Source organism: Pezoporus occidentalis, unplaced genomic scaffold (assembly GCF_034315485.1).
Source record: "Pezoporus occidentalis ecotype Australia unplaced genomic scaffold, CSIRO_AGI_Poc_V1 ctg68, whole genome shotgun sequence".
In the NCBI taxonomy this organism is placed as follows: Eukaryota; Metazoa; Chordata; class Aves; order Psittaciformes; family Psittacidae; genus Pezoporus; species Pezoporus occidentalis.
In genome coordinates this window covers 4534403-4554600 of record NW_026916030.1, presented here as the reverse complement: position 1 = coordinate 4554600, position 20198 = coordinate 4534403, and the positions used below count along the sequence as shown (strand labels likewise).

Genomic DNA, 20198 nt, shown 5'->3' with positions numbered 1-20198 from the left:
CCTTCAGCTGCACAACACCCACAGAGGGGAGGTGATTCTCATCTCGTCCTCCTCCATCTCAAATCAGTGCGGGATGTCTAGCTTTGGAAAGGGAAGTGGGTGTTTACCTGTGTCTTAGTACGCAGGGAACCGACAGAGGATCTGCATGGATGCAGAGGTGACTTGTTGATTACTGGTAGAGGAGCGATGAGTTTAAATGATGGCCAACAATAGGAAGGATGGCCTTGAGCCAAGATACAGGTCCATGGCTTTGTGGCAGTGCAAATCACTGTCCTTTGAAGGCATTATTTAGCCGCAGCAAAGCACTGGCTGTCAAGTAGTCCACGGGCTGAGCGCCGGCACTGCTCAGCTGCGGGAGGGCAGGCTGCTTTCTGGATTGCTTTCTGGATCCTGTTCTGTGTTGGTATTTCAGGCAAGCTCCTCTGCGCAGCTCCAGTCTCATCCAATTGCCTGCTGGAGCAAGAAGCAAAGGCACGCAGATGAGATGAAGGCTGCATATCCACCATCATTCTTGCAGGGGAACTGGGGCAGGAAACATCACAGATGGGCCAGTTTCTCCTGGGTTTCTGTCCTGTCCACATTAGTAGACTTGTTTAAATGTCATGGAGCCACAGTAGCCACTCCAGCCTTTCAAGCAGCAGCTTTGAGCATCACCAAAGAGAATCTTTTCCCTTCCTCCCCCCCAGATTTTTTGAAAGATTTATGTGCTTTAAGATGATCAAAGCTGAAACTCGAGCTCCGAAGGCTGTGACGGGAATGTTTTGTGTGTGCCAGGGCTGGTAGATGAGCAGGTTCTTTGAAAGGGAACGAGCTTGTCAGCTCCCACCAAGCGGCTGCATTGCTTCAAAGGAGCTTGGGAGAGTTTCTGGTGTTGACAGGCACAGACATGCTGTTCTCTCCCTTTCCCTCCCCTTCGTTCCTCGTGTCTCTTCCTATTTCTCTTTCTCCTCTGCTCTTTCTTCTCCCATTCATCTCTCTTCCCATCTGTCACTCAGTCTTCTCCCACCCTCCCAATTCTTACTGCTTCATCCTCCCCCTATCCTGTTCCTCTGCAACAGAGGCAGTTCTCTGAAGCCCTCTCCTCCTGGTGGTCTCACCTCTTCCATCACCGGTCCTGTGCTTTATGTTCATGCAAAGCTGAGACTTTCCATGATTCTTCCACTTGTTACAATGGGGAAGACCACGGCCATCAGTTTCCTGGGTGCTGAAAGCCAGAAGCTGGTCCTTGGGTGGCCCTCAACTGGTTGGTTTGAAGCCAGTGACTTCGCAGTGTCCTGTTGAGTGAGTGCTGCAGCAGGAAGGGTGTTCAACCTTCCTTGCTCACTAAGAACTCCCCCGGCTGTGACAGCACCCGGTTCAGCCCTTACAGCTTGTACTTAGCCCAGTGAACCTCAGAAGATGTTCTTGGCCTATAACATCAAGGAAACGATGAACAGAAAAACCCATCATCAAGGACCATGCTGGTTTTCTCCCCCAGGTGAAAGGCTTGAGATGCCAAGACCTCAGACAGCACTGTCTGGTTGCCTCTGGCGTTTGACAAAAGCAGCTTTTAAGCTCTTGCAGCAAACAGATATGCCTATGAGCAAGACCCCTGCTAATTCCTTGATGTTCAGTCCCACGTCGTGACTCTGTGATCTTCTGCTGGTGTCAGAGCCAATGGTGTCCTGCTTCCAGTAACCGGGCTTCTCCTTGTGTTTTCCAGGTGCAGCTGCAGGCTCAGCCTTTGGCAGTAAGTACAACCTTGTGGATGTCACTAGGAAACAAAAATGGTTGTTTTCTGTCCATTCCCATTTTCCAGGCAGTAATTCTTCCCTAATTGTGCTTCATTTTCCATCCTGTCAAAGAGTCTTACATTTTCCTGCTTTGACTTCAGAAGCCTCATTTTGCCTCCTCCTCTGGCACGGTTTCCCCCCATGAGGTTCGTTAGTATGGCAGCCGGAAAGGAAATAAAAAAGCCTCTTCAAACCCATCAGTGCTCACTGTGAACTTTCCCCCCCCTGCCCCAGTATTGCTGAATTCTGCTCTGAGAAGGAGCTGGGTTTGAATTATTTGGCATAGCATCCAGTCTGGGTTACCCTGGGCTGTCCTCTCTAGAGCGTGTACATCCATATGTACATGTGTATGTATATAAACATACATCTATGAAGTGTTGGCAGCAAAGATAGAGCTCCGCTGGGATTGCTGCTGGAAGACTGATGGTATGATAGGAGTCCTTATTTAACAAAGCTGGAGGTCGTTTGATATCAAAGAGTCTTGAGGTTGGGGTAAGCAGAAACCTGGGCTTCTATTTTATGGCTCAGAATTACCCTCAAGAAGAAACAAATCAGGGAGCTGAAGGAATAATGACTTCTTTGGTCTGCAGGCAAGGGGAAAGAATCAGAGGAGAAGCAGTTCCAGAGAGATACAAATGAAGTTAAGAAAAAATACACCTATTTGGAAAGCGGAGGATGGGTTTTCTGGGTAAATGAACCCAGAAAGGGTTTCAAGCAGTTAAACTGAAAGGGTTAAAAATTCCAAATAGAATTGAAGGAATCCCTTAAGTAATTTGGGATTAAAAACCCCAATGTTTTAACAGTCAAAACCACTCTTTTCCTGATGAAAACCATATTGATGAATCTTTTCTCCTCCCTTAACAGAACGTGGCATCCTCGGTGCCACCTTTGTGTCACTGGAAAATGTTTCCCATCACAATGTCCTGCTAGGAAAAAGCTGTGGGGGTGCTGGGAGCGATGTGCAGGAGGTGGACAGGAGGGATTTGTGTCCAAGGCCGGTTAAGGAGAGATTATTTAGCCTGCATAGGAGACTAGAAGTGACCTAAATTAAGTATTTAAACTAGCTCAGGGCTATTATGAAATTAAGCATGATAATCTGCCTGAAGCAGTGGGACAAGCAAGGACAGGAGGGCAGCAGGTATAAATTAAGTAGGAATTTGTGTTCCAGTGTTATTTTAGTTGGGGCTCTTGCATTGAGCACGGTGGTGTACCCAGGACCGCTCCTGCTCAGCTCCACGGGGGCTTGTGATGTTAAGCCATTAATTAATTTGCCAGTGGAAATTAATACAGTGCCAATTGTAGGGGTTGGTTTTGATGGTGCTGGGTAGTTTGGGTGGCGGAAGGAGATGGTGCTGTTATGGAGCCAGGGCTCCGTGAACACAGACATCAGGCAGCGTAAGCACAGCACTGAAGCGCAGCTCCTGGCAGGGTGGGCTGGGAGGGCTCCTCTGCTCCCCCCCATGCTCATCACCCCATCTGTGCCACAGTGTGCTTCATTTCCCCTTTTCAGCTTAATTGGCAATTAGTTTATGATAGAGCTGTAAGTATTTAAGCCAATATCTGCACCAGCAGGGTAAGCTGATGCTGATACAGTCACAGCCTCCTGCACGCACACAGGCGCTCGCTGCACCCAGCGTCATCGAGCCTTAATCCCCCCAGTGCCCCAGTTGTAACCACGCTGGGATATCGGTCACCAGTGCAGCAGCCTCATGGGCTGGCAAGGAAACCCTCCATCCATCCCCCCCTCCAGTAAGTGCCTCCACCTCTTCTCTTTGCTTGCTAGCGTATGAGCGACCGCAGCGGGTCACCACCACAAAAACCACCACTGCAAAAACCACCACCACAACAGCGCCCACCACTACCACCACCTCAACAACAACCACCACCACCACCTCAACAACCACCACCACCACCACCACCACCACCACCACCCTGCCTGCCACCACCACCCAGCCAGGTTGGTGCCACGCTCCCTGCCTCGCTCCAAGAGCCAGGACTTCACTGCTCCTCTTTATAGCTGCTTCCCATCCCAGTGTCGGTGGCCCTGGCTATCTGCTCTGTAGGATGATAAAGGGACATGGATAAAAATCACCCTGGGCAGACCTGCGTTGCTGTTCTCTCCATTCAGTTCAAGGGCACTTTGACGTGTAACATGAGCTAGAAGCCTTTTGGTCCCCATAAGCAAGGAGCCAGCCACAACAGGTCCACCTCAAAGCCAACAACCGCACCATGGGTTGACATCCCCCCCCCTCACTGGGTGATCTCACTCTGCTGTCACTCTGTTATCATCAAGGCAGCAAGAAGTGAAGCCAGGACTGGCTGCGGGGGAAGCAACACTTTTCCCTTTTTTTTTTCTCAATTTTGTTTTTTTCTTTTCTAAAGAGAAAGGTTTTCAAAACCCATCCCTCCTCGAGCCACTTGGCACCGTTGTTCTGCACGGGGCTGGCACGGCTGCAGGAGATGCTCTCTTACAGCTCCAGCACTAGCATGGCAGGAAGGCAATTAAGGCTTTACTGTCCCACTGTAAATTAAACCACATACCCCATCTTGCCTGGCTGGAAGGAGAGAGGAATCATACTCCATCCTGCTCTATCCCGACCTCCATTAACATTCCCCAGGCTGCTGTACAAGCATCCATGGAGCGCGCCGGGCTGGAGCTCACACATACACCACAAACACCCTTTCTAGCTACTAAAACCACCCCATGGAGGAAAACCTTTATCCTTTCTCGGGGGGCTCCTCCTTCCCTCCGCCCCTGACCAAGGGGACAACGTTTTCGCTTTGTCGTTTGGAACCGAGCAGAGAGGACTTAACAGCAGGACACTTTTTTAAGCTTCTCATGGGGGAATTAGACACACATTCCTCCCCTCGCCACGCTTTCTGGGCCTGATATTTCCCAGGAGGACGTTTTACACCCACAGTGTGTTAGTAACAGTCTGTCTGGGGGAGCTGCCAGAAGCCAGTCAAAGGGATGAGGAAACTTGGTTGCATGTTTATGCAAATATAGATATATTCGTGGAAGTACCCTGCTCGAGTAGCTCATCAGGAAGCACGGAGTTTAGCTCCAACTTCCTTGGAGATGGAGGGACCCTGGGCAAAAGAATGCAGGAGAAGTGCTCCTTACCCAGGACCTCATTGGTATCCACCAGCCCTGCCTAGAGCTCACATGGCCCCACTGGTAGCAGGGGATCACATCTACGTCTGCACCATGCGCTTAGGAGCATTGATCTTTATCCATGCTCACCTGTAGCGATGCTTTTAGGTCTATTTCTCCTACAAGTGCTGTGTACGTGAGGGTGTGTGTTCAGTGTCTATACTGTTTATGACTTGCAGTGCTCTGCTTCAGCTGGGGCGGGCAGGATAGCGTCTGCGTGGGGTTGGGGGTGATGGGGATAGTCTCCCCTGCCAAATTTCTCCAAGGGTGATGTGATGTACCTTAGGTTTATTCCTTCTCCAAAACCTGATCTGAATGTGTTCAGAATGCTTCCATTAACTGATGGCAAGGGACAAAATAAATGAGTAAATCACAGCCCAGCCGCCAGATCTCTGGCTTGATAAGGCCAGGCCTGAGCTTTGAGCTCCTCAACCCCATCCAGACCCCCAGAATGCTGTGCCAGGGGACGGAGACAGTCCCTGGAGGTGCTGTTTCAAATAAGAAGGTAGTCAGGGCCACCCAGCGGTTCAGGGATCTGCTCATGGGCAGCATGCTGGGTTTGAGGCCGAAGGTCCATTGTATGCCTTTGATGAGCAAGAGGGAATCAATTCACAGCCTAATTCAGATCTGCTTTTGACCAGAGACATCCCTCCCCCTGCAAAATATAAACTAAATAATATAAAATAATATAAAATACAAATAGCATAAAATATAAATGCTTCTTTAAATACATGACATCCCCAAAGGGCTGTGAATCTAACTTGCCTGGACCTCATGAGAAACACCTTGTTAAAGAGATGCCCCTTGGAGCTCTTGGTAAGGAGATGCAATAAAACCCAAGCTGGGTCAGAGTCCCAACGAGAGATATTCTGTCGTTATCTGCCTTAAGAATTATAGAGCGTTGCACAAATCCCTCCTTGCTTTAGGACAGCTCAACCTGCCAGCTTTGAAAGCCCTTTCAGAGCCCTGCCCCATCCTGCGCTGTTTCACCCTCTGATTTACACACTGTCTTCTGCCCCTGAATTTCTCCTTCCCACCATAAGCAAGCATCCTCAGACCAGCCTCTGAGTTCGCTGTGCCCGTGAGAGAAACAGAGAAAAAAACAGGTATTTAAAGCCAAAGTGATGTGTTTTTCCCTTCTCCTTCATGCCTCCGCACGTTAGTGGGTAGCGGCAAGGCAGAAAGCAATGTAGCACGTAGGCTAGAGGAGTAGATTAGATTTGGGTTGTCTCTGGGTTGCATGGATCTGCTAGACATCTGCTTCCTTTGGCTGCTCGCGGTGTTTTCCGTGGTCAAGGTGGAGCTGTGGTCATGTTCGTAGGATGCTTTTGTGCCCGGTCGCCTGGCATGCGGTAAGAGGGGAGAGAAGAATGAGCTTATGGGCACGGTCTGTGGTCTGAAGGCAGTCAAGGCTGCCAGAATGGGTAGAAGGAAGGGAAACTGCAGAGCTACCCTAAGGAGGATGCATTAAGTGCTATTCCCATTTGCCTTCTGCGATTCTGTTATTTTGAAATCTTCCTTGAAGCCTGTCAAATTCTTCCTTGCCATTTGTTACATTTCTCCCATGCTCAAAATAAGCAAAAAAAAAACCAAAAAAACCCTATTTTTTTTTTTATTTATTCGCTTCCATTTCCCCCCTTCTGGTTCGTTGGTTCGTAGCAGTTTCCTCAGAGCCAGTTCACCTCCAGACAAACAAACCCAACCTGCACCCTGCATGGTGGACAGAAAGAGAGCACCAAAAGCCCTTGGCGCAGCTGCTGCAGAAAAAAAACCCTGTGTTTATGCTTTGAGAAGGACTTTTTCTGGGTCCTTCCCCACCATCCCCGTGCTGTTTCCCCCAGTGGTTTGTGCTACAAAGCGTGATTTCTTGGTGCCATTTACTCTACTTCCCTAGAAACCCACCAGGACCACCAGTTTCCATCAGGGCTGATACAAGCCCCTGGGACAGGAGCTGCCTGGACTTTCCCATTAGCATGAGCTGGGTCTGGGGGTGAAACGTGTCTCTCCCCCTCCCAGCATGTAAAACTGTCCATGAATGTCCCAGAGCAACAAGGGAAAGGTTCTCAGGATAATGAGCATTAATAATTTCCCTGGCTCTGTAAACGCGATTGAGTGGAGGTGTATGTGAATGACTAAAAAGCAAAATGCCTCCAGGGCTGTTTTTTATTGTGACTCTAATTAAACCCTTGCCAATTTGCACGGGGCTTTTTTCATATTCTCTTTAACACCGTATTAATATCAATTGGTTTCCACTTTCCAGCTGAAAAGGACAATGTCTATCACCTTCTCCTAGGAAAAGGGATGATTTTTTAATGACAAGCTCTATTTTATTCTGCATTGTTTATCATCCCCTTGTTTGAGGCTGGGAAATCACATTTCTCTCCTAGTCGGGTTTGTCCTTTGAAACTTGGCAAGGATCAAGAGCTGGGTTTTTTTTTCTCTCCTCCTCCTTATGTTACCCAACTGGAGCCTCAAATTAATAATATGGCTTTTAAATTTTTTATTCCTTAGTTTGTTTTCTAGCAAACCTGGGGATTGTTACCAATACTGAGGAGACGGGGAGGGGTATGGGGCCGGGGGGGGGAGGGTTTGCAGGGAAATCAAACAAGTGATCTATAGATTTCTTGATGGATTAACTGCAAATTCTTTAAGTGGTATTTCTAAGGGACAAGCAGAGCTTGAAGGGGAGCCTGGAAGTTTGGGTTAGGAACCAGGACTTTGTGCCTCCATCCATAGACACACATGCTATTCCTCAGTTCCATGATTTCAAAGCAGAGGGGTGCAGATCTGTGGATGAGGTCCTTAAGCAAAGATGAGCAGAGCACCCTGCGTTCAGCTGGGCTGAGATCGGGCAGCTCATCCCTGCCCATGGCAGGGGATTGGAACTGGATGATCTTAAGGTCCTTTCCAACCCAAACCATTCCATGACTCTATGATCACACCACTGCCATCCTGCTCTGTGCATCAGGGCAGGTCACCAGCTGGTTACCAGCACACCCAATAACACTGCTTTCCCTTTGATCCCTACAAGACTACACCAGCTTGTCAGAGGCTGCCCCCCTGCAAGTGAGCTCTCCCCTAGCCAAGGATGGCCCCGGAGCAGAAGGTAGGAGACACGTGGCTGAGCTGGGTCCTGCCAGCGAGTACCAGCTCCCAGTGCTCAGCAAACACTTTAGTTTCTAGATCCATGTCTCTGTTTTCCATGCATCTCTCTCCTCCTCTCACCTGGGAAAAAGCTCAGGTCTTTGTCTGTGCCCTACACGCAGCTGGGAATCTGGTGAGGCTGGATTGAGCCTCGGGGTTTAGTCATATACATGAAAGATGAGGATGGTAAGTGGTAGAGGAGATTGTTCACAGCTTGCTGCTGGGGTGAACGGAGAGGATCATGGAAATCCTGTTGTCTCCCGAGACCGGAGTCTGTTTGTAGAGCAGAATAACTTTGTAAATAGATAGGCCTGTGTTGTTCATAGCAGAGATGCCTTCTTGTGCATTTCCTCGCTCCAGGTCTCCTGCGTGACTGCCTAAGGTGAGATGCTCCTGGTGGGAGCCCTGGGAGGCTTCACGCTGGCTGTTCAGGCTGCAGCTTCTCCTCCTCAGCACTCCCACCAGCATGCACGCTTCAGCAGTTGCCTGTTGGTGCTCAGCTCTCATTTCCCATGTGAGATGCCTGTAGCTCGCTCCAGCTGCAGACATTAGCATCCCTTCCAGTGCAGAGCACAGTAACTGTTGAAGCTTGGTCCAGGACACAGCCCAGTGCTTGGAAATACTCAACTGGGGAGGCTGGAAGTGCTGAAATTGAGGTTCTTTGGAATTGTTGTCATTTTGGGTCTGCCTGTGGTCTCACAAACCATATTCGCCTACACAATGGGCATCAATGCCAAGTGATGCTGACAGTCTGTGCTGAAAAAGGAGGGTTTCTGAGCCTTGACAGTGGTCTGCAGATGTGCTTCTCTGCATGCTAGGGCAATGTAATGACCACATGCCAACACTCAGCCATCCAGCAGCTCCTGCACTCTCCCCTTAGGAGTGCTTTTTGTCTCTCCTCACACTTGAAGACTCTAATTTCCAGGAGACGTTGTCTCCCATTCCTGCTTCAACCCGTCTGCAATAAGATACAACTCCACCAACCCACCCTGCCTAGAGCTTCCAGCGTCCCTTTGCCACCTTTTTAAACAAACAGGAGGAGGATGTGTATTAAATCCAATGTTCTCTCTAACTGATGCCACTGTAAGCTGTTCAGCTCCCACCAAACACAGCAGCACGTGGACCGAAGCCACCAGACCCTCCCAAGAACATGCGAGGTAAGGTCATGCCTGTCCAAGGCTAGAGATGCCACGCTGGTGGAGGAGGGTCTGGACACTGTGCCAGCACACCATGGGGTCAGGGGAAGCAATGGGGATCCAAGGAGGCCCCCGTGTCACAGCAGCCTCACAAATGGCATCAGAGGGAGGATCCGTGTGGGATCCCAGCATGGCTCAACCTTGCTCTTTATGGGGGTTACCAAGCACTGAACCCCATCAACTTGAGTTGCAGGTGATGGCCTTTACCCCCAGCACCCCAATCGTTCAGTGTGGGAGGGGGTCTGGCTGGCAGCACAGCCCCAAGGAAGCTCCATCCTGGTCAGAGCAGCCCCTTACCCAGAGGAAACGTCCCAGCCCAGCCATGCTGGGCTCACCCTGGGAGCCCTGGCCCCACCACGGCACTCAGATGTGTTTCATTGTCCGGTGTAGCAGCTCCGAAGAGCAAAGCAGGGCGCACAGCACACTCTGCAGGCAAGAGGCACGGCAAGAAGCCAGGTACGTGAGCAGCGCCTGCTCTGCAGGACCCTACAGCAAGCCCTGCCCGATATCACCTCCGTAGCCCTTGCTCCCTTAGCAGCTTCTTGGTGCTAGTTGGTGTGACCTCCATCAAACCAATGCCGTGACCAGTAGATGTGTTTTAAGCTGTTCAGACCTGTAGATCCTTATCCTGAACAACCCAATGCCCACCACTGAACGTGCATGAAGGGGGGACGAGCGAGTAGCTCCTTCTGGCTCCGCACATTGCGATAGCGCTGTGCAGCGAGTTTTTCATGCATCCGACTTTAAGAAGGGGAGAAAAGAAGGAGAAATTCGGCAGCTACAGCTGTCTGGTGCAGAAATAGCTGCCAGTGCTGCCAGAGCAGTGGTCTTGGCTCGGGTCAGCATTGTTCCCGTAGCAGAGCTGCTCGCGGTAGGGTAGGACACGGAGCGGTGCTAAGCAGTGAGAAAACGTGTCTGATTTCCCTTAAGCATCCTCAAAGAGCTCAAAACTCATCCGGCTCAAACCAGACTCTGGCCCAGTGGCTCCTATTGAAACGTATAAAGGTAAGAGGAGGGAGCGGTGCTCCAGGGCTCTCAGTCTTTGCCCAAGTGATGTGGTCCAGCAGCATCAGACATGGAGAAGATGGGGAGGGTTTGCATATCCAAGCTGTGGTTAGCTGTATGCAGGAGTGCATCCCTAGGGTGAAACAATGCTTGGGAATTGCAGCAGCCAGAAGTATCCAAGCTGAAATCCTTTAGATACTGGTCGAAGAGGCAGAAGCTCTTTCACAGAAGATCAAGATTACAACAGAATCTCAGCTCCTCCTCAGGCAGTTATGAACCACGGGGAAACCTCTGCCCTGCTCCATCTTCCCTGGACACCATTTCATTAAGACAAGTCTCCTCCTGCAGATGCATGTGCATGCCAACCCATACCGTTCCCTCCCATCCCTTCATCACTGGTTAATGTCAGAGCCTGGAACAAAACCCCAGCTCCGAGCCTCCTCTCCAAAGGCTGGGGAAGCTCAGACCTGGCTCACACTGTTTCTGCTCACGTTATCACTGCCTGTGCTGGCTGGGACACCTCCTGACCAGGACAGCAGGGCCACAAGGCAGCCAGGGTACCTCCTCTCCTTGTGTTATAAACTCCCAGCACCCGAACACTGCAAGGCAATCACCACCCCAAGTCACGGTAATGAAAGCAAACAAGAAGAAGCAAATAATCACGTTCCTCTGGCTATAAATTAAACCTGGCTGGTAGTTTCCTAGCATGTGCCCATGGCTGAGAGAGGTCAGCCCTGGGGACAGGAACAGTGCTTGGACAAGCGATGGTGGCATCTCCCATCCCACCAGCAGCCTTTGCAGGCATCCCTGTGCTGTGCCAGGCAGCCCTGGTTCAAACCTTCATGCACTTGTCCACTGTTTCAAGGGACCCCACGCAAGCCACGCTTCCTTGAATAGAGTCATTTTAAGCACTTAACCTGAGAGTCACCACACTTCACACCCAGCATTGTTTTGGAGGTACAACAGAAGGGACAGAGGGGAAAAAGCCAGGAGGCAGTGAGGTTTTACCTGGACATCAGCAGCTCCAGCTCCACTTCAGCCTTGTCCAGGCCCTTCCCATCCCTGGAGGCAGCGTTGCTGCACCTTCTGCCAGCCCCATCCATGGACCAGTCCCCTCCTTGCCACAGGGAGGCAGAGCACAGCCTTCGCTGGGGCTCTGCCCCCCCATCCCAGCTCCCCCACAGCTCCTGCGGCTCCACCAGAGCCAATCCCAAGCACCAAGCTGAGCTCTGCTCATTAACAAGGCAGCTCTTTAATTAACACCTGATCCACTTCCAATGCCTGCTGCCATCATTGTGCCTTTCCTTAAAGAGATCATGTCCTGGGACAGCCAGGGGCTGGCTCCTGCCTGTCCTCACCCCAAGGGGACAGATCCCCCCTCTCTGAGCAGTGACTTCCACCCCAATCCCCCCATGGCAGCCCCTGCGTGCACCCATCCTGCCCAGCCCTGTGTCAGCCGCGGTCGGGGCTCCTTTCCTCCACCCAGCGTGAGGAAGGATGCTCCCAGCCCATCTCCCCAGCTCTCTCCTGCTCTCCGCAGACTGCGAGTGCTACGGGCACTCCAACCGCTGCAGCTACATCGACTTCCTGAACGTGGTGACCTGCGTGAGCTGCAAGCACAACACGAGGGGCCAGCACTGCCAGCACTGCCGCCTCGGCTTCTACCGCAACAGCTCGGCGGAGCTGGATGACGAGAATGTATGCATAGGTGAGCACTGCGGTGGCAGCACCGGGACGTGGGATGGCTCTCGTAGAACCTTCTTCTATGGGGTGGGCTTCAGTTCAGCCCCTCTCTGGAAAGAGAGGGGACCTGCATGCCCCCAGTCGTTACAGTCTCTGCAGCCTGCCAAGGCATCTCTCTGCTGGAAACAAAGCCCAAATACTGCCTTTCCAACCTGATTCAGACGCATTGCTCTACCAGAAGGTGCTCAGCTCCAAAGAGGGGTGGTCTTGCACTCATGGCTGCTTGCACTCATGGGAACTTCTCACGCAGCCACACTCTCCCAGCCCCTTGGTCTCTAAGGTCCCTCCTGTAGCATGTAGCCAGGCTTTTCCCAAGTCACAGCATCTCCCTTGGGGCAATAACAGGGACAAGGCCCTCAGGCAAGGCAGGCACTGACAGCCCTGTCTTTGGCCAGAATGTAACTGCAACCAGATCGGCTCCATGCACGACCGCTGCAATGAGACCGGCTACTGTGAATGCAAGGAAGGTGCCACGGGGCCCAAGTGTGACGACTGCCTGCCCAACTACTACTGGAGACAGGGCTGCTTCCGTAAGTACCTGAGGCACAGTGGTGGGGTGGGGATGAGATGGGTCCAAACCAGAGGGGGATCCTCAGCACTGCCTGCTCGGGTCCCCCGTGATGCTCAGAGTGAGCAGGTTCCAGCCATTTCTCCCAAATCTGAAAATGACTTGATAGCTTTGCTCCTGGAGTTTGCAATCCCCACTGTGTTCCTCTGGCCTTGGGACTGCTCTAAGGGGTTGAATAATTCAACCCCTAGGAGCTAAAGAAGAAAGCCAAAAGCTTCTACTTTGTGCTGCAGCCAAAGGGTTTAAGATAGCCCGGATTACCACTCAAATCCTTTCCTCCCTCTCACTTTATAGCCAACGTCTGTGATGACGAGCTCCTGCTCTGCCAGAACGGCGGCACATGCTACCAGAACCAGCGCTGCATCTGCCCTGTGGGCTTCAAGGGGGTCCTGTGCCAGCAATCCAGGTGTGAAGCCGACAAGAAGGACTGCGATGGTGCCTCCAGCGTGCGCAGCAGCCTCGGCGCCGTCCTCCTCGGGGTGCTCGCCCTCCAGCTGCACGGGTGGGGGGACCTCTGAACATGCAGAGGAAGGAGCTCAGCCCAGGCACATCACCCGAGGGGCCGGGGGAGACCAAGGTACCGGGTGGCTCTCCCCACCGTCTCCTCCGCCTTCCTTCACGCTTGGACTTGCACAACGTCTTTCAGTCCACTTCCCGAGCAGAGGGGTGCACGGAACACGAGGGGCTGACTCCTGCCCATGAACCCATCCTGGCAGCAGCCGGGGTGGCCGCAGCATGGAGCCGGCTGCCGATCAGCACCACGGGAACTGCACCAGCCTGTGCCGGGCCGTGGTCCAGCAGCCCAGCGGGGGCATAGACCCATCCTTCCCTCTGCACAGTGACTCCTTCCCTGCTCCACACAGGGCCGGGGCCACGGGGCCCTGGTGAAATAGTGCCGCGATCCAAGGGGTGTTTTTTTTATTATTACTTTCTTTACTTTGGTATAGGCTGGGGTGTTCTTTTTATTTTAACTCTTCTTAGTGTCCTGTATTGAAGGAGCCTGTCATGTCAACTCAATTCCAGAGACCCATAACACAACAGGCAGGGGAAAGGGGAGGGAGGGAAGGGGGGGACTCTGGTCAATCATTGCTGCATAGTCCCACGTCCCACCACGTACCGTTGCCTACAACTCTAGTTGCTGCATTGATTTCTGTATTTTCATTGCTGGGTTTTGTTTTCTTGCACTTAACAGAGAAGGCAGGGCCATCAGGCACATGGTACATGAGGAGTGCAATGTCTTATCCACACACATCTCTATGGTGTACGGTTCGAATACGTTTTTGGGTAGAGACTTATTTTTTGTTTGGATTAAATGTTATACAAGAACCACAACTTAAAGGGACGTTTTGCCATGAGCATTTGATTCTGGTGTATCCTCCTCCAGTAAAGCAACTATTAATGGCTGCTTGATCACTTTTCTTCTTGTGTGCACAGTTAATTACAGGTAAAGACTTATTTTTTGATTCATAATGTCCTCTTGTGTTTTCTAAGTTATTACCATGGTGCACCACATGGGGAGGGAGAGGTATCCTCATTACTGAGCGCTGTTAATTATTTCTCCTAATTACTTTGCTGAACCTAGGTTAGACTACTAACTGTAGACAATGAACAGAGCCCACGTGATGTATTAAGCACTGCTCTAGTGTGGAAGGGCCATTTCCAATGAGCCTACAAGCAGAAGAAGGCTGGGCAGTCCAAGGATGCTTCTCCAGGGGACCTCCGCTGTCCAACCGCACTGCAGCCCCCCCAGAGCTGCTGCCATGATGCAGCTTTGCAGAATGAGCTGCTTGAGTATTTTTAAGTGTGGGGCACATTTTGAGCAGCGTTTAACGACACAGGTCACAGGGCTTAGTTAACCCACCCTAAAATTAATGGGGGTTAAACTCACCCTTCTGAGATCTGATCTCCGAGAGTGGGCTGGTACAAGCATTATCTCCCTTTCTTTAATGCAGTCGGTTGCTGTCTGTTGGTATTGACACTTGCTCTTTCTTTGTCCTTTCTGACTGCAATAGATTTTAAATCCTCATATGTTACTGTTCGTACAAGTAATAGCATTGAAAAGACTGTAACAAGATCAAGATCTCTAATGGCACTTCTGGAAGGTGAAGCAACGTTCTCCTTTCCCTGTACTAGTGTTTTTCTCTAGAATATTAGATTGAGCAACAGAAAATTTACTACTTCATAAAGCTGTGCCCCAGACAAACTCTGCACCCAGCAGACTCCCTGCTAACACACTTTTATTGCGATGCAAGCAGGAACGTGCCAAGCAGCAGCACTGAATTCCTATAGAGAATAATCTCAGAAGGGCAAAACAAAGCTCAGAACTACCCAGGTACGAAAATGCTGAAGGTGGTAGACCACTGCACTGGACCTTCTTGGTTTGGTGGGTTTTCTCTTGGTTGACTGGGTGCTGGTTGGTTGGTTTGGGGGTTTCATTCACCTGTTTTTAACATAAAATATCACTGGCTTTCCAACTCAGCTATAGAGATTGGACCAACTCCCTATGAAGCCAGAATACCCATCAGGTTCATTCCTGGACCTTCTTTAAAGTCACCTTTGAGCCTTCCTAGTTGTGCAAAGCCCCTGTGTAATAGTAACTGCAAATGACAAACATGACACACTTCATCTCGTGCAAGAAGTGGAATCCTTTAGGCTGTGAGCAAGGGCAGGGCTCAAAGAGAGTTTCAGACTTGCCCCCTGTGGCTCTGCCTGCAAACAGAGCACTACAGCTCATCTTTAGGCTCAGCACAAAGCTAACCCTGTGTGCTGGTGAGGAGAGAATGGCGTTTTACCTGTCCAGCAATGCTACAGAACTTGCAACCCCACAACACAAACCACTGCAAGACAGAAAAACAAACCCTCAAAAACTTACCCTTGGTATTTAAGAAAATAATACAAAACTACTGAAAGCTTCAGCACTGAAGAGCCATTAACCTCAGACTTCCATCAGCACACAGCTGCCTCCACAAAGAGCATCATTGAAATAACACAGAGAGAAACCATCACAGCAAGTACCCACAGACCCAAAAGCTCATCTTCCTTAAGAGAGAGACATTTGTACATCGGTTAATGCATCCAAATGGGAGAAGTTGTCCAATGAGCTTGGTACTTTACTTGTGGAAAGGTTAACCAAAAGGTACATCTTTATCTGAAAAAAAGCCACTCGTGCTCATTCAAGAGGTTTTCAGAGGTATCCTGCCTCTGGCATTTGATTCAAGAAAGTTTCTAAACAATACTTGTCTGCAAAAAAGTGACCTCATCAAACAGTGCAAGTAGAGCTTCTGTTTTCCCTTGTTTACCTCAAAGTCTGCTCTGGTTTTAACTATTTATAGTAATCACTAAATAACCAAAAGCCCCAAAGCAACACAAATCTGCCTGATGTGACAGACCACTATGGCCAGGCTGAGTCCACAGCCCCAGCCACAGGGGTCAACAGCAGCCTGGTTTTATCCATCACCAGACAAAACATCAAGCTGATAGTCCCTGGTGCTGGAGACAGAAGGAGGGGGTAAAAATTCCCTTGGCACTTACCAGGTATGTTATTTGGTATTTTAAAGATGAGGAAGCAGAAATCTCATCTACAGAAGTGATTCATAAGAAGCCTTGTGAGGGCTAGAGTAGTGAGAGAACCAACACTTTAGTGGTAATAAAATTAATGGTCTCGCCACTCAACTCTGTTCTACAATTGGCTTTCATGGAAAGTCCCAAATGTAAATAAAACAAAGCTCCCTGAAAAGGAGCTGAGCATTCTTGCTCAGAAATAAGAGCAGAGCTGGTGTTTGAAAAGCTTTGTATTGCCATCTCAGCCCTTCCACCAGGGAGTCAGAGAGTTTGGCCGCTATCGCATAGAAACTGGCTAAAAATCACACTGATTTGGGATGCAGAGAAGAGCTTCAGCGTGTCCTAAAGGCCCCTTTACCATTTTGATTCTCCAGGTGTCATAACAAGTTTCACTGCAGGGTGAAACGTGGGAGGAAAGCCTAAAACCACCCATTTTTATCACATAACCACCTTCTCTCCTGGCCAGCAATAATACTGGCTTCCAAACGCTCCATCCCAACCACACTCTGCTATTTCAGAGATTAAAATAGAGAAACCGATGGGATTTCTTTGTAGCAAAGGGATTTCTTGCTTGATGCCACAGTGAAATCAGTGACAGAACTGGACAGCCACACCAGTGTAGGCTGTCAAGCTACAAAACAAGGTTTTCTACATCTTTACAATACCAAATGTAACATGCACTGAAATCACCTTCATTGTCATTTCTATCACTGGGAGTTGGTGGCAAATTAGTCAAGGCCTTAGAAGACAGATACACATAGCTGGAAGGTCTCATGTGTCAGCGATATTCGATGTACGAGGCTGCTTAGCTTACATTTATTTGCACTAAAGAGTAAGGCAGTGGGCTCCTTTCCAAACATCTTAAAAAGACAAGAAAGGAGACCTTATATATGGCTTGGGAATGGATCCGTTGTGGCAAGAGACTGCATTGTATCATTAACATTATAAATTCCATTTACAATACAGCAGCCATTTCATCCATCATTTATTCATGCAGACCAGAGAGAATGTCTGGCATTTTTAGGATCATGGTTCTGCTTATTCTTGGTATTGCTACAGTTGCTGGACTGTGAATGAACAGCTCAGCTCCAGCTATTGGCTGCTCAGGTCTCCCTCTTCTGCATGCAAAAGTAAACCCCAGCATCTCACCACACCTCAGTAACTGCATAAATCCCAAGTCTCACCTCTGACATTACCAGGGTTCCATGTTACATGGGAACAGTTTACCCTCAATCAGTACATTTGGTCACTACAAGTCTTTTGTCACTCCAGAAGCATGTGCTGCTCCGTATTTCCCTTGCACCAGTACTGCAGGAGCTACTTCCACTTTATGGACTGGCATGAGGAAGGGGCGAAAAGCCTTGCCAGTCTGCACATCTTGTACCACCTAGACTCCCAGCTCCTGTTAGACCCCCATTAGCTGCTCATTAATTACAGCACTCACCTCATCTAGGAGGCAGTACTGTAAAAACTCAGTGCCCCGCCAGTACTACCAGCACTGGAAGCCTGAATGTAGATGAGACTGGAAGTAGAGGGTGAGTGTGGCACAGCTCTTGTGATTACCTATAACCTAGATGGCCCCACGAGCTCAGCACACCTCAGCCCATCCAGATGGATGGCTGCATAAAAACCTGAATACAGCTTCTTCCAAAGTTTTGTGGCAGAACCTCCAATTAAACTCTTTTGCCTAAAGTTGAGTGTTTTACTGATTCTTCACTTTAACACTCAGCAGAACAGAACAATCACGGAACAACCTCCTCCGGCTGTCACTGGTTCCAAGATGACACTAAATGAATAAAGCAAGTCTGCATTCACAGCTTACCAACACTGACTGCCTGTCACTACTCAGCACCTTGTTGCATGGAATGTAAACAGCAGAGAAGTTATGAAAATGGTACCTAAATTGTTTGTTCCCTAATGCAGGTTTTATTTGAAGCAACAAGAAGCAAGCTTTGGATTGGAGTTAGCTTGGTTTTCCATGTTATGGGTATAAAAGAGAAGGGAAGGGAAAGTTAATTAAAACTACAAACATACTCTGAGTGACATGGGAAATATGTTCTAAGAGCAATTAAAGAATACACCATTAATGATACAGTAGCAATAAGCTACCACTGACAGAATAACTTAGGTCAGATAAATCCAGTATTAAATAACCAAAGTCCGAGCCGCTGACCATGCCTCAGAGATGATTTATGGAAAAACATAGGCATTACAGAGGACATGGCCTATTGCAGTGTACGAAACACAACAGAATTTAAATGGTAAAACAAAACTTCTTCCAGCATTGCAAGCACAGCGCTCAGAAGACCATGTTCTGAAATGCAGACTGAGGAAGAAAACTAGAAGAAAAGCTAGAGAGAAACAGTCTTTTGACAAAATTGCACTTAATGACCAGAAAAGCATTTCCTCATTCACACTGTTGCCAGCTTCACTTTATTTACATCGAGACAGTCTAAATGGCTGTCTTATACCCAACAGAGCCACGAGGTTTCAAAGATCATACAAAAGATCTAGAATATGACCATTTTTAAATATTCCTATGAACATAAAAGGAGGTAACACATTGGGCATGGACTCTGGGATGCGGGGGTGACCAAAATGTCCAGTTCACAATAGTCTGATTCATTCCAGCAGCCTTCCTGCTTGCACAAGGTACACAACATCAAGGCAGAGTCACAGCAGTTTTAGAAGAGCATGCACTGCTGACAAGAGGTGGTCAGGGTTCACCAAAGCAATTAAGATTGCAACAGAATGAACAACTAAAGCTAAAGAATGCACATATACCCATTTCACTTCATATGCATCTCAAAGATTCTCCCCTGGTATCTTAAAATGCTCTGTACCATGGAGCACAATGAGCTGGACAGCCACAGACAGCAACTAAATGCCTCTCAACACACCTACAATACATGCTACCAGTAAAGCACGTTTGTTCTGGGCTTGGATGCATTAAGCTTTACTGGCAGCTACAGTCTGAATTGATGTTTTGTACAGTAAGGCACCTGTATTTCACTGGACTGGCTTGCATGTACCTCTCAGGCAGCGGTTTAAAGGACAAAGCTAATACTAATCACTCCAATGAAAGTGTCAGGACAGAAAACATAACTACAGATGATGGCTAAATCCTGGCTAGAGCAATCTGGCAGCTCAGAAAGCCACTGCTGGGATGTTGGCTAAGTGTAAGTCAACTGTGGGGGGACAGAAGGATCGTGCCTGCCTCAGAGCAGGCTGTACTTCAGCACAGATACATGGAGACAGCAACCCGGCCCACTCGCAGTACACCCAGCTTGTGCTAACACAGCGTGGAGCTGCATTCCCAGGCAGAAGCATGCTAAGGTACCACCATGCAAAACTGTGCACATAAAATGCTGCTCTTCACCTCCTTCACACACATTCTCCAGCTGAAGTGATAATTCAGTCACCCCAAAGCATTATTAGCATAAGTAATTCCACTTTTATTGTGAAATGTTATGATGAGAGGAAGGCTTTCTTAAAAATCAAGTTAGTTTTCCTGCACCACCCCATTTTACTGGTTATATATTCTTCATCAACACGGTGGAATGAATCCAGTAATAACACCCAGAATTAACTGCTTACCCGTTTTAGCCCTCTAGATCTCCAAAATCTCTGTATAAAGAAAACTCAAGTGTCATTACCAAGAAGTGATACCTAGGTCTTTGACTAAGGTTCCACAGTGCTGTTGATTATTCCTCACATGGACTCACTGGGACCAAACAGACCTCATAGGCTTTAATCTGCAGTTTGTGTTGCCTCTGCAATAAGAAAAGAATTATAACTGATGAAGCAGCAGCAAGAGCAAAACTCAAGGCACGTGTGTATATATGGAAGCTCTTCTGTTCTTATAAAAACAGGCCATAAAATATACAAAATAAGTAGAATTCTCTCCATTCAACCAATATACATCTGCCTTCAGTGTTTCCAGAGGCACTAGTGGAGCACGAGGAAGAATCGCTGCTACCACATTATCAGCATTCACTCTGCCATCAAATAAATTAGACTCATTAGTGGAAAGGGGAAACAAAGTATGGCTATTT

At 49.0% G+C, this 20198-nt stretch overlaps 1 protein-coding gene and 1 long non-coding RNA gene across 4 annotated transcripts in view; one reads left to right on the top strand and one right to left on the bottom strand.

Annotated features, from left to right (window-relative positions):
• Positions 1-14052, top strand: part of NTNG2 (netrin G2) — a 44981-nt gene extending 30929 nt beyond the window's left edge. Inside the window, exons 5-14 of one of the 3 annotated variants that reach the window (XM_062641527.1) lie at positions 1703-1729; positions 3556-3729; positions 5970-6032; positions 7958-8032; positions 9183-9227; positions 9657-9722; positions 10197-10271; positions 11812-11979; positions 12410-12544; positions 12877-14052. In XM_062641527.1, the coding sequence (XP_062497511.1) occupies positions 1703-1729; positions 3556-3729; positions 5970-6032; positions 7958-8032; positions 9183-9227; positions 9657-9722; positions 10197-10271; positions 11812-11979; positions 12410-12544; positions 12877-13100 (1052 nt within the window). In that variant the 3' untranslated portion in view covers positions 13101-14052. Of the gene's footprint in view, positions 1-1702; positions 1730-3555; positions 3730-5969; positions 6033-7957; positions 8033-9158; positions 9228-9656; positions 9723-10196; positions 10272-11811; positions 11980-12409; positions 12545-12876 lie in introns of all 3 variants that reach the window. The other 2 variants (XM_062641525.1, XM_062641526.1) reach the window with 2 other exon arrangements.
• LOC134175481 (uncharacterized) lies at positions 6036-11481 on the bottom strand. The gene is made up of 2 exons (XR_009969023.1): positions 11280-11481; positions 6036-6268 (listed from the first exon to the last, which is right to left on the bottom strand). It is a non-coding gene; the product is annotated as an uncharacterized LOC134175481 (long non-coding RNA).
• Positions 14053-20198: the final 6146 nt, after the last annotated feature.